Source organism: Neofelis nebulosa, chromosome 8, assembly GCF_028018385.1.
Source record: "Neofelis nebulosa isolate mNeoNeb1 chromosome 8, mNeoNeb1.pri, whole genome shotgun sequence".
In the NCBI taxonomy this organism is placed as follows: Eukaryota; Metazoa; Chordata; class Mammalia; order Carnivora; family Felidae; genus Neofelis; species Neofelis nebulosa.
Window position 1 is genome coordinate 48,147,558 of NC_080789.1, and position 13,744 is coordinate 48,161,301.

Consider the following 13,744-nt stretch of genomic DNA (forward strand, 5'->3'; position numbering starts at 1 on the left):
GACATGGAGTCGGTGTATACAGATCTCTCATCCCAGAAGTCAGAATGATGTAGTTAGAGACTTGTGTTGGTTAATAGAGGTCTTTGTAAGATGGGAGGTTACCAGGACATTTTGTACAATGGCAGGGGTGATCCAGCAAGGAGGGGGAAACTCAGGATGCAGGAAACAGTTAACTTGGAGTAGTGAGAGGGATTCAATCCGAGATTGCATGTGCAGACAGTTATTGGCGGGAGCAGAGGAAGAGAGGTAAGGTGTGACCAGTGTCATGGTGGCAAGGAGGAGAGAATTTTGTATGAGGTTGCTTCTATTTTCTCAGTGTCATGTGAGGGCAGGTGATATACTAATGAGAGAGAGTGGAAGATGGGTGGTTGGGTGTATATGCTGGGTCTTTGAAGGGAGAGGAAGAGAAGTAAAATAGTCATTTTGGAGAGTAGGAACACCACCATAGGAGTGCAGAGAAGTCAGTAAGATGGTCATGCAGACTGAGGGCCCATGTCAGATTTGTGGTTATGATAGTGAGATCTATCAGAATGCTTGTGGGTTTTTCCTCCAGCAATATCTAGCTATTTGGGTACAGGTGAAGACATAGGATATATTAAGAGTGCCAAATATATATATTTTTAATACATATATTTTTTCTTCAGAGACACTAGATGGGTCTAAACAAAGACAGACAAAGCCTTTAATGATAATGTTTGTATTTTTTTATACCATGCATAATTTCACATTTGTGGTTAATCAGCAATTATTTCAGGATTTATTCATTCTGCATGAATTTAAGTTAATAAAATCAAAGAACAGTAACAACTCATCTAGTCCTTTATATTCCTTCATAATCAGAAAAGTGCCCAGAAGAATTCTTCAAAGGGCTAAAATAGATTGACACATAAATTGTTAATTTATTTTTAAAGGAGTATGAAAGCAACATTTCTGAGAAAACATTTAAACCAAGGTGACACTTTAGAAAAGCAAAATCCTTAATTCAGGCTGTTTTCGTTTTTGTCATTTAGCATTTTTACTTGATATTGTCCAACAGAGTGTTTTGGTTTGGTTTGTTTTTGTTATTTTTCTGTGTGTGTGTGTGTGTGTGTGTGTGTGTGTATTTTGTTTTTGTTTTTACTGTTTTTGGAGATGCCTGAACAGATGAAGGCATCAGATGCCTATGAAGCTAGAATTTTGCCTATGATCAATGTGTTGTAAGACAATCTTCTGTTACATTTTTATAAACTACTGGGGAGTAATAAAGATTAAGTCTGGGTTATTTCTTTAAGAACTGAATGTACTGGAGATGTATTTGATAGGCAAGATTTTAGATAAGCTTTCACCAGCATTATTTCTATTAGCAAACCGAAAAATGTTACAGGATGACTATCAAATAATAAACACATTTGTAAACAAGCCTTTTAGAATAAAGACCATATTTTGCTCCTGCATCTGTAAAAATGTTATTGTTTGAAAGAATGGTAGTGTGACCTTTCACTCAATCACTACTCCCTTAAAGGAAGAAGACCTAGAATGAGCTGAAGAAGGAAAACTCCAACAGTTACACTCCACAGTTCCGAACATACTGAGAGACATCTTTGTTTCGACAGTGTGTTTTCCACGCCACCCTGTAGAGAATGGTGAAATAAATGGTGATAAGGTTAAAACACATCTTCATTGTAATACACATACTTCAAATCCTCTGGGAGAACAGAATGTTTTACCACTAAATGGACAACAGGCTACAGACAGATATTGCTATTTATTAAATGGAGAGATGTACACCAAGTATATCGCCTCCCCTGAAGCCCTCACTAGAACACAGAATGCTGAACGTAAACATTGACAAATGCATTCTGCAATAGCACCTGCAAAGTGCTTTCCACATTCACTTAACTCCAAAAGTAGTTTCAAGATACGACAAGGAACGGATAGAGTGTTGAGAATCGTAAAAACTCTAGAAATCCTCTAAAATAAATTGAAGAGTAAAAGAGTAAGATTCTATATTTTTAAGTTTTTATTTAAATTCTAGATAGTTAGCATATAGTGTAATACTGGTTTCAGGAGTAGAATTTAGTGATTCCTGAGTAAGATTCTAAATCAGAGGAAGTAGATTGTTTCTAGGTAACTCCTTGTTTAGCGTAAGTCTAGAGCTGCAATGTTCACTTCTCAGTAGCATACTTTGGTCTTTGAAAATCCTCTCTCATTTCTCTTTTTTTTTAATTTAATTTTAATCTTTATTTTTTTTACATTTATTTATTTTTGAGAGACAGAGTGAGACAAAGTGAGAGTGGGAGAGGGGCGGAGAGAGAGGGAGACACAGGATCGGAAGCAGGCTCCAGGCTCTGAGCTGTCAGCACAGAGCCTGACTCGGGGCTCCAACCCACAGACTGTGAGGTCATGACCTGAGCTGAAGTCAGACGCTCAACCGACTGAGCCACCCAGGCGCCCCCCCCTTTTTTTTTAATTTTTAAAATGTTTATTTATTTTGAGAGAGAGAGACAGAGTGCAAGTGGGAGAGGGGCAGAGAGAGAGGAAGACAGAATCCACGGCAGGCTCCAGGCTCTGAGCTGCCAGCACAGAGACCGACGGGGGGTGCTTGAACTCACAGACTGTGAGATCATGACCTGAGCGGAAGTCAGACTCAGACGCTTAACCCACTGAGCCACCCCCTCTTACTTTTCTCTTAATCCTAGGGCAAAGTAGCTTTCCCCACTAATGCTTAAACGTACCATGCTTTAATGCCTTGTGGATCACTGACAACCCTCTTTGCACATTTTACAGCTTGACTGATGTTATCTTGCAGCAACTCTGAAAAAGAGATGGTGAGGAATGAGGACAACTTCCAGAGAAATTTCATTGTAAGCTTAGATTTAGCCAGCATTATTCTCTTAGGCTGAGGAAAGAACATTAAAGTAATATTCCAAGAGTCCATTTATCTGTGAATGTTGGGGGAAATTTTTGTTTCATTCCATCCCATTTGGCATGAGATAAAGCATTCTGTTTCTCATTTACCAAAGTCATTGGAAACTCTGGAATTAACTAATGCAATAGAAGGTTGTCTTTTTAAGTAGGGACTGTAAAAAACACAACAAACAAATAAAAAAACCAAACAGAGACTAACAACTTTTTAATCAGCAGTTCTACTACCAGAAATCTAGCCTAAAGAAATAATAAAAATGCACCTGGAGATATATGCGTAAGATGTCCATGGCATTTAATAAAGGGGAAAAAGCAGAGGAACCTAAGGGCTTACCAGTAAGAGTTGGACCAATAAGGTATGGAACATTAATTTGTGGAATTCTTTTCATCCTTGAAAAAGAATACAGCTTTGTATTTGTTGACATAATTTTGTGTGATAAAGAGCAAGTCATAGGCAGTATATGTAGTACAACTTCATTTTTCGTAATACACACATTGTTTACATGTTTGTGTGTAGGTTCATTTGTGAATGATATAGCTTTATGTTCATATACATGATTGATACATTTTGTGGAAGAATATATACTAGAAGTTACCAGTGGTCATAAATCTCTGGGTAGTAAAAATTTTTATTCAATGAGCACATATGTTATATAATATATTTTAAAAAATAAATCAAAAATAAATTATCTGGATAAAAAATATATTGAGATGAATCTTGTCTATTAGGAATTTTAACATTTAAAATTAACAGTATCAATTTTACTATATTTCTCCAATATTTTTGTGCACTAAAGGTTCCACATTTATTTCTATTTTTTATATGAGTTCAATAGAATATTTGTTTCACCCTAATTAAACAAATCCATTAATCAACTTGTTAGGTATAGCAATAATTATATAGGAACTGTATTTTCTGAAGGTGCAAGTTATATGTTATATGTAAGTGATGAGTCACTAAATTCTATTCCTGAAAACATTATTACAGTAAAAATAAGTGTAAAATTAAAAATAAATAAAATTTAAACAATGTCAAAAAATAAATAAAAGGCACCAACAATAAAATAAAATAAAATCATTCAGCAAAAAGGAACATATACATAAAAAAAGTAAATGGCTGGGGCGCCTGGGTGGCGCAGTCGGTTAAGCGTCCGACTTCAGCCAGGTCACGATCTCGCGGTCCGTGAGTTCGAGCCCCGCGTCAGGCTCTGGGCTGATGGCTCCGAGCCTGGAGCCTGTTTCCGATTCTGTGTCTCCCTCTCTCTCTGCCCCTCCCCCGTTCATGCTCTGTCTCTCTCTGTCCAAAAATAAATAAAAAACGTTGAAAAAAAAAATTAAAAAAAAAAAAAAAAAAGTAAATGGCTGTTTATTATACTAACGTCTCTAAATTTCTATGTATTTAGGACATTTCAGAATAAAAAGTAAAAACAATTTTTAAAAAAGGGCCACACAACTGAATTATCCCTAAACCTCCCCAAAGAGAGTAGGAGAAATGACATTGTTTTTGACAAGCATTAATAAATCCATTTATAATAAATTAATAGATCATTTCAGAAACTTGCATATATTAGAAAACATCAACTTTTTATGATATAATGAGCTATTTCTTAGGGAATTATGAGGAAGATAATAAAGCATTTCTAGACATTGAAATAGTGTTTTTCTAGGTCGCTGATGAATCTTTCAAGATTTTTCATTTGTATTGAATCTCTGTTCTTGTAAATATAGCCAGATGAGTCCTGTGCCATCAATCAAATATCATCGTGTCTTACCGCTGCAGGATACATGACAGGCATTTTCTGCACGGGGGGTTTTGCCATCATTACACCAGTAACGGCTATTAATCTGAAATATCCCATAATCAGTGCTTCGGCTTCCAGGATTGTAGTTTGTAGCCCTTGTGTTATAATCACTTTCCCATTTGGCCACACACATCCCTGAAAAAAACTTATTTTTAGTTATAAATATCAATACCACCTGATTTATTTGTCATACCATAATCAGTTCTAATTTGCTATTCTATTGTTAATGACTTACTTTATAAGTATACAGGTGTGTTTTACTTGTAAATATATATATACATCTATATTTAAGATTTTATTTTATTATTAAAAAATTTTTTTAACGTTTATTTATTTTTGAGAGACAGAGAAGACAGAGCACAAGTGGGGGAGGAGAAGAGAGAGAGACACACACAGAATTTGAAGCAGGCTCCAGGCTCTGAGCTGTCAGCACAGAGCCTCACATGGGGCTTGAACACGCGAACCATGAGATCATGACCTGAGCTGAAGTCGGCCACTTAACCAATCCAGGTGCCCCTAAGATTTTATTTTTTAAAGTAATCTCTACATCCAAAATGGGGCTTGAACTTAAAACCCTGAGATCAAGAGTTGCATGTTCCACTGACTGAACCAGCCAGGCATCCCCAAAAATATTTCAACACTTTAGTGAGAATCCTTTTGTTAGCAAATCATTTTGTAATGCTAATGAACAAGATAGCATACTTTCAAAATATTAAAATAGCTGTTTCTTCCATTGCTATTACCCTTCCCCTGCTCCCATCTTGCAGGCAAGATTTAGCCTAGAATAGGAAAATCAACAGAGTTGTTAAGTGAATTTTAAAATTAATAGCAGATATGTACGCTGATAGAAAAATGCTTTTTATCAGAAAAACTAAGAATTTTCTGGGAGAAATAAATTTTCTTAAGATACCTAAAGGTGAATTTGGTTATCAAATTAGAATCTGGTAAACAAGAGATATAGGGGCGCCTGGGTGGCTCAGTCAAATCATCTGACTTTGGCCCAGGTCATGATCTCACCATTCATGAGTTAGAGCCCCTCATCAAGCTCTGTGTTGACAGCTGGGAGCCTGAAGCCTGCTTTGGATTCTGTGTCTCCCTCTCTCTCTCTCTCCCCCTCCCCCGCTCATCTTCTCTCTCCCTCTCTCTCTCTCTCTCTCTCTCAAAAATGAATAAACATTAAAAAAAAAAACCAAGAAATATAAATAGGAAAGACTTTTTCATCTATCCATCCACTCATTCATTCAAAAATAGTTATTGGAGCGCCTTGGTGGCTCGGTCAGTTGAGCGTCCAACTTCTGCTCAGGTGAGTTTGAGCCCCAGGTCAGGCTTGCTGCTGTCAGTGCAGAGTCCACTTCCGATCCTCTGTCCACCTCTCTGCCCTTCCCCTGCTTGCGCTCTCTCTCTCAAAAAAAAAAAAACATTAAAAAATTTTTAAACAGTTATTGAGAGGAAATGTTTGAATTCAACCTGAAAAATATAGTGATCACATTGACAAATATGGACTCAAATATAAAATAACTTTTACTTGGACATATCTTGAATTATGTGGAAGAAAATGAAAAATAGTTAATCGACTATAGTGAGAATAGTAAAACAGGATTTCAAGCTGCATTTCAGGGATCCTTACATACACAGTAATTGAGGGGAACTGCACTGAGAGTTCAACATAGGTTTTTAAAACTTTGCTGTTAAAAATCGCATGTCGTGGCCGGGAAATTTAAAAAGCAGAAAATACTCATTATTCTAGGCTCATTTTTTTTGGAACGAAGTTCCAAACAGGAAATACCTGGAGTCAAGTAGAAAGGACTTGATACATATTCCAGGCGCTCAAATGTATCTTTTAGTCAGACTTCATCTGCCACTAAACCTGAGGCAACTGGCAAATTCAGCTGCACTCGGAGAGTGCAGTGGGTCCTGGTGTACTTAGAATGGCATAGAATTTTGCTCTCCCATGCCCTCATTCCTTCTTCTGGCATATCTAATTCAAAAGACACGAGTTGATATTTGTAACAATTGTAAGCACACAGACCCTCAAAGAAATAAAAGAAGTCCATCCATTCAAAGCCTCTTTCTTATTACTCATCTTCTGGCTATTCCACACTCGGCTAACTACTTGCAAGTATGGAGAGTTAACTTACAGGTCGCCAGGCTGACACCTTTAAAGCCATCCATCCCAAGTTTTTTCAGAGTTCTGGCCAGCTCACATCTTTGAAAGATCTTGCCCTGGACGGTGACGGACAGGAGGAGAAGCCCCAGAAAAAGGAGAGCCTTCATGTTGACTAGGAAGCCAGATCTCTAGGCTGACCAGGGCAAGCTGGCCTCAGTATTTAACACCTTTTAACTTCCTTCTTCTCCTAGTCCTTTGGGGGCTCCACCCTTTGAGAGATGGGAAAAACAGGAACTGTTTATTGGTTCACTGACTTTAAAAGTTCTTTTTTGATATTTGAAGAGAGATATTCTGGTGTCCTAAGAATTAACCTACAGGAAAATGATGAAATGGCATTAAAGACTTGGCTAAGGAAGACTTGGCATGGGGAAGTAGGGCTGTTTCCAAAGCAGGAATCATCTCCTATTTTATTATGAATTTGAGCAACTATAAAGAAAAATAACCTGAACGACCATGTTACACAACTGAAAATGGGGTCCAATTTTTCATTTTGCCTTCACTATGTTGTCTTCATCTTTTTCACTTATAATTATTTTATACACACTTTCCCCCAAAGCACATGGTACATTACCGATCGTTTTTAACGGTATGCAGCATGATACCATATTGCTTAGCCATATTTCACTCTACATTTTTTGTTGCTGTGATACATTTTTTTGCTTATAAATCCATGTTTTCCTATTACAAATAAGCCTCATGTGAACAATTTTCTAACTTTTTGACAATGCCTTATCTCACATTTTGATGTTAGAACATAAGGGGTCATTATATAGCAAGGGGACTTTATAATCAAACCTAAAGACAGGGAGCAGACTATGCCACCTAAAAACCTTCCCCTTTGGCATAAAGATTATTTTGAACTGAAGGCAATTGAGAAGCAGATCCAAGAAAGCTCTCTGCCCTCCGACTATATGCCTGAAAACAGAACCTAAATTTGTACAGAAGTTAATCACTGACAACCCTACAAGACAGCCCCAGAGGACTCCACAGAACAAATTTTACCGACCAGCTATTATCTTCCAGTGGCCACTAAATACTTATCTTCCCACAGTTTGCTGCCCTTGGAAGCCTAAACCTCTTTTCCTCTGTTTTGTCACTCTTCTAAAAATGTATTGTTCTTTGGTGAAGATACTATGTAAGCCCAAATTCTAGCCACCTCCTTGTGTTAGCATCATCCGTGCATTTCTCCCAAACACACATGAGATACACATGTTAATAAACTTATTTGTTTTTCTCTTGCTAATCTGTCTTTTGTTACAGAGCCCCAGCTGAAACCCTAAAAGAGCAGGAGGAAAATGATTTTTCTCCTCTGGTACAGCTTCTGCTGATGAGGATGGTGCAGTGGAAAGCTGGATCACACTCTGCTGTCCCCAGAGACCGCAGTGCAGCTATGAGCGAACAAACAACAGACCAACAGAAGTGAGAATCCTTGCCACGTCAGTCTACCAGATCTCTGACTCTAGTACCCAGTGAAGAGAGGAATACAAACATTTCTCTTTGTCCTTTCCTTTCTAAGCTCAAAATGGCAGGAGAGTAACTTTGGTAAAATAGATCTTGAATCATGAATTTGGTTTGGGGTTCCTATAGGTTATGGATTCTTAGCCTCCCAGAAGTTTTCACGTTTGCATTGTCTGACTTTTGTGTTATTTGTCATGATGAAAATCATGAGAATCTTCATTTGTCTTGTTTTGTTACTAAGAACTTGGATCTGTAACTAGTGAGAATATTCTCTCTGGTCTCTGGCACTTGGGGAGGTGGGGTTGTGCAGGCTGTTGGGCTTGCATCAGGCAGCCAGCCAGCAGGCTAGGGTGCTATTACCATCTCTGTTTTCATTCCCTTGTTTGTGCTGGGAAAATTCCCATTCCGGTACCACCTTTCAGGAAACATAGATTAGTGGATCTGTGAATTAAAGTGTCTCGCTTTGTGGGAAACAGAACTTTCTTTACCACCTGTGTCAATGAAGGTCTTTGCTTTCTTATACTATCTTTGGAGTGGTTCTGCATCTTGAGAGGGCTATATCATTGGCATTCTCTTTGAGGACACCCCTGTGTCCATGGTTTGCCATAAAAGGCTTATTGATTTTAAGTCATAAAAAGGCTTATTGGTTTGGAATCATAGTTGAAGTAGGTATACCTTTGAAAATTTGGACTTTTACATCTAAAGGATTTTTAAGAGAGCTCTCATCCTAAACAAATGCCCTGTTGGTACTTATAGGAAGATCAGATAAGAAAGAGAGAAAGGAAGGAAGGAAGGAAGGAAGGAAGGAAGGAAGGAAGGAAGGAGAGAGAGAGAAAAGAAAGAACAGTTATAGAAGATACATGGCTAGTGTGAGGGAAAAAAACTTCCCAAACTTCCTTAACTAGATTACGAAGTAGAGATCAGACTCAGAACAAATGCTAAGAACTGCAAAGGACACTCAAGCAGGCGTGAAAAATGAAAATACTGATAGCCGGGAACTAGCTTTGACAAAAGCACAGAAAAGGCACAAGAAGGCTTGACTTATTGTCCCTTACTCTGTAAGCAAATCCCACGAAGTCTAGGCCTTCCCATATTTTTGGCTTCTGCTGCAGGCAAAAAAGTTCATCAGACTGTCCCTACCCTTAAAAACAAAAACAAGGGGCGCCTGGGTGGCGCAGTCGGTTAGGCGTCCGACTTCAGCCAGGTCACGATCTCGCGGTCCGTGAGTTCGAGCCCCGCGTCAGGCTCTGGGCTGATGGCTCGGAGCCTGGAGCCTGTTTCTGATTCTGTGTCTCCCTCTCTCTCTGCCCCTCCCCCGTTCATGCTCTGTCTCTCTCTGTCCCAAAAATAAATAAAAAATGTTGAAAAAAAAAAAAAATTTAAAAAAACAAAAACAAAAACAAAAAGCTTCGTAGTAATTGTTAGGATGTCCTTGGAACCACAGTAGAGGGAACGGCCATCTTGCCAGCGCAACCCAACGAAAAGTTGCCAGAACGAATTGGAGGTCAGCCAATCACTGAGCGACAGCACAACCTGCCACGAAAAAGGCCCACCTGGACCTAAACCTGGAACCGCTGCAGCTTAAAAACCCCACCCTACCACACCTGGGCGCAACTTCCCTGACTTTCTCTCTCTCTCTCTCTCTCTCTCTCTCTCTCTCTCTCTCTCTCTCTCTCTCTCTCTCTCTCTCCCCCTCCGTGAGTCACGGAACCTCGTCCGAGACCTTAGTTCCCGATAAAGCCTTTGACTGCTAAAATTTTTTAGCCTCTGACTCTTAACTTTACCCTGCTTTACGCCTGACCCTAACATTTGGTGCCGAAACCCCTGGGGGAGGTAGTAGCTCGCCTCCCTTGGCTGAGCTCCCTCCTTGCCAAGCCAGACGCCAACTACCCTAATCACAAGCACCTACAAGAGCCGGTAAGTAGGACAGACCCCTCCTTCCCTCCTCCAACTACGGCTGACACCCACGAGAGACGTCTCGCAAGTCAGTCTCCTTTCCTCCGCATGCCGCAAGGCCCACACGCCAGTAGGCCCCTTATTGCAGCGCAAGGGACACCTCGCCCTGCCACGCCAATGGGGAGTAACGAATCTAAACCACCTCGATCTCTTACCCCTCCTCCAATGTCTATTAAAAAACTTCCGGCTCCTGGGCTTACAAGACAAACTTCGTCGTAACCGACTCATCCGTCTTTGCACTGTAGTCTGGCCTCAGTACAAATTAGATAATGATTCTCAATGGCCACCCGAGGGGTCTTTACAATACCAAATCTTAACTGATCTGGACAATTTCTGCCATCAGCTGGGAAAATGGGGAGAAATACCCTATGTCATGGTCTTTTGGGACCTCAGGTCTTACCCCAACCTATGTTCCTCCTGCCCCTCTGCATGCATGCTCCTTGCCCACCCACAACCCCCCCGACAACCCCACCTCACCAACTTCCCCGATCTCTGACCCATTAGAGGATCTAGCCACACTGCCCACCTGTCCTCGCCCCCTTCCGTACTCCCTACCCCCAGCCGTCCTGCCCTTGCCTCCCATATCATCCCGAACTTGTGCTCAGGCCCCTCCCAGCGAACAGACCCCAGTGGCCATCTTACCTCTCCATGAGGTGGCAGGACATGAAGGCCTGGTTCACATTCACGTCCCCTTCTCCCTCCAAGACTTATCCGCCATCAAAAAGCGGCTAGGGTCATTCTTGACTGACCCCACCCAATACATTAAAGAATTCCAATACCTTGCCCAAGCCTGCAGTCTCACATGGCATGACATCCATGTAATCCTCACCTCTAGCCTCACCCCTGAGGAGAGAGAGCACATCCAGGCCACAGCCAGGGAACATGCAGACCAAACCCACATGACCGACCCCACTATGCCTGTAGGGGCCGATGCTGTCCCGGCGGCCAACCCCGATTGGAACTACCAACATGCAGGCAATGGTCACCGGCACTGGGACCAGATGATCCAGTGCCTACTAGCAGGCATGAGGGCAACCTCAAACAAATCAGTTCAAGAAATAATACAGGACCCCAATGAAAACCCCGCAGCCTTCCTTAGCCGGCTCACAGAGGCACTTACCCAGTATACCAGACTAGACCCTACCACCCCCGCCGGGGCCACAGTATTGGCCACCTATTTTATTTCCCAATCAGTCCCTGATATTCAAAAAAACTAAAAAAGGCCGAAGATGGTCCTCAAACCCCTATGGCCGACCTGGTAAAGATGGCTTTTAAAGTTTTTTTTTTTTCAACGTTTTTTTTTTTTTATTTATTTCTGGGACAGAGAGAGACAGAGCATGAACGGGGGAGGGGCAGAGAGAGAGGGAGGCACAGAGTCGGAAACAGGCTCCAGGCTCCGAGCCATCAGCCCAGAGCCTGACGCGGGGCTCGAACTCACGGACCGCGAGATCGTGACCTGGCTGAAGTCGGACGCTTAACCGACTGCGCCACCCAGGCGCCCCTGGCTTTTAAAGTTTTTAACGGCCGAGAGGAAGCTCACGAACAACGGTGACAGGCCCGTCTCTAACAAAAGGTACAATTACAGACCCAAGCCTTGGTAGCTGCCCTGAGGCCAGCCACAATAAAGCCCTCCGGACCACGGCCCCCTCCAGGGCCATGCTTTAAATGTGGCCAAGAAGGCCATCGGTCTCATCAGTGTCCCCATCCCAAAAAGCCTACCAGTCCATGCCCATTGTGCCAGCAAATGGGCCACTGGGAATCCGATTGTCCTAACCCGGGGGATGACAGACTTGCAACACCCCCACGTGGTAAGGCTTCACCCTGATTGGACTCTGCCTTCCAACTGCTGGAGATGGAGGATGATGACTGACGAGGCCCAGACTCAGTAACTCCGGTGACCCACACGGAGCCCAGGGTAAAACTCCAGGTAGTGGGTAAGTCCATCTCCTTTCTGTTGGACACGGGGGCTACCTATTCCGTCCTGCCAAGCTATTCAGGCCTCACCATGCCGTGCTCCATTTCGGTCATGGGCATAAATGGCACCCCCTCCATTCCCCCATGCACACCGGTACTCACCTGCTGCTTGGATGGCTTCCACTTCTCCCACTCCTTCCTAGTCATCCCCTCCTGCCCCGTCCCCCTGTTGGGCCGAGACATCCTCAATAAATTAGAAGCCTCAGCAACCTCCCTATCTGCCTTACAAAGGCAGATCAACTCCCTAGCACAGGTCACTCTACAAAACCGACGAGCCCTAGATCTCCTGACAGCAGAAAAAGGGGGAACATGCCTGTTCTTGAGGGAGGAATGTTGCTACTACCTCATTGAATCAGGCTTAGTTGAAACCAATATAGAACACCTAAAGGAAATCCAAAAAACTCTATCCGCCCGCCCAGGATCCTCAGACCCCCTAACCTCCTGGTGGCAATCACCCCTCCTAACTTGGCTCCTCCCCATAGTCACCCCACTAGTTGCTATCTGTATAATACTTATGCTCTTACCTTGTTTTCTCCATTTCGTATGAAAATGAATTCATGAAGTTTCCCAGGTTGCATTTCACCAGATGGTGGTCCGGCCATATTCCTGAATTCCAACTCAGACCCCACATACCATGACATCGCCCCTACGCCCGCAGGAAGCAGCCAGATCAGATCCGCCGCCCATTATCACCAATAAGAGATTGGAATGTTAGGATGTCCTTGGAACCACAGTAGAGGGAACGGCCATCTTGCCAGCGCAACCCAACGAAAAGCCCCTAGTAGCGTGCCAGAACGAATTGGAGGTCAGCCAATCACCCAGCGACCTGCCACGAAAAAGGCCCACCCGGACCTAAACCGGGAACCGCTGCAGCTTAAAAACCCCACCTCACCACACCTGGGGGCGACTTCCCTGACTCCTCTCTCTCTCTCCCTGAGTCATGGAACCTCGCTCTAGACCTTAGTTCCCAAATAAAGCCTTTGCTAAAATTTTTTAGCCTCTGACTCCTATCTTTACCCTGCCTTACGCCTGACCCTAACAGTAATTACCCTTGATTTTTTTTTCTTTTTTGCTTAGCTAAACTATAAACTATTCAAATACATCAGTTTCCCTATTATTGTCCCTTTTCTGTTCCAGGCTCTTCTAGGATCCCACACTACATTTAATCTTTATTTTCTATGCCCCCTCCACTTTAAAAAATTGGGTTTTCTTTTTATTATTGAGTTCTAGATGTACTTCATATATTCTGGATGCAAGTCCTTTGTTAGACATAAGCTCTGAAATGATCTTTGTCCAGCCTGTGGCCTGCCTTTCGTCTTTGATTTTTGATAACAAGCACATATGCCCTTGAGTTCCTTCTTAGATAAACCCTGTATCCTTTCTCAGTCCCTTGGAAATATTAATCTTACCATGTCTTAGAACTGTAAGTATCCAAGGAGAAAACTGTTGGCTAAAGTAACTCCCAAAACTGGAAAAAACAGGT

The 13,744-nt window shown here is 42.0% G+C and overlaps 1 protein-coding gene across 1 annotated transcript; it reads right to left on the reverse strand.

Annotated features, from left to right (window-relative positions):
- Positions 1-681: 681 nt before the first annotated feature.
- LYZ (lysozyme) lies at positions 682-12,885 on the reverse strand. Its single transcript, XM_058742051.1, has 5 exons — positions 12,786-12,885; positions 6,845-7,082; positions 4,677-4,841; positions 2,715-2,793; positions 682-1,610 (listed from the first exon to the last, which is right to left on the reverse strand). The coding sequence occupies exons 2-5, from the start codon at positions 6,978-6,980 to the stop codon at positions 1,544-1,546; spliced, it is 447 nt and encodes a 148-aa protein (XP_058598034.1). The 5' UTR covers positions 6,981-7,082; positions 12,786-12,885; the 3' UTR covers positions 682-1,543.
- Positions 12,886-13,744: the final 859 nt, after the last annotated feature.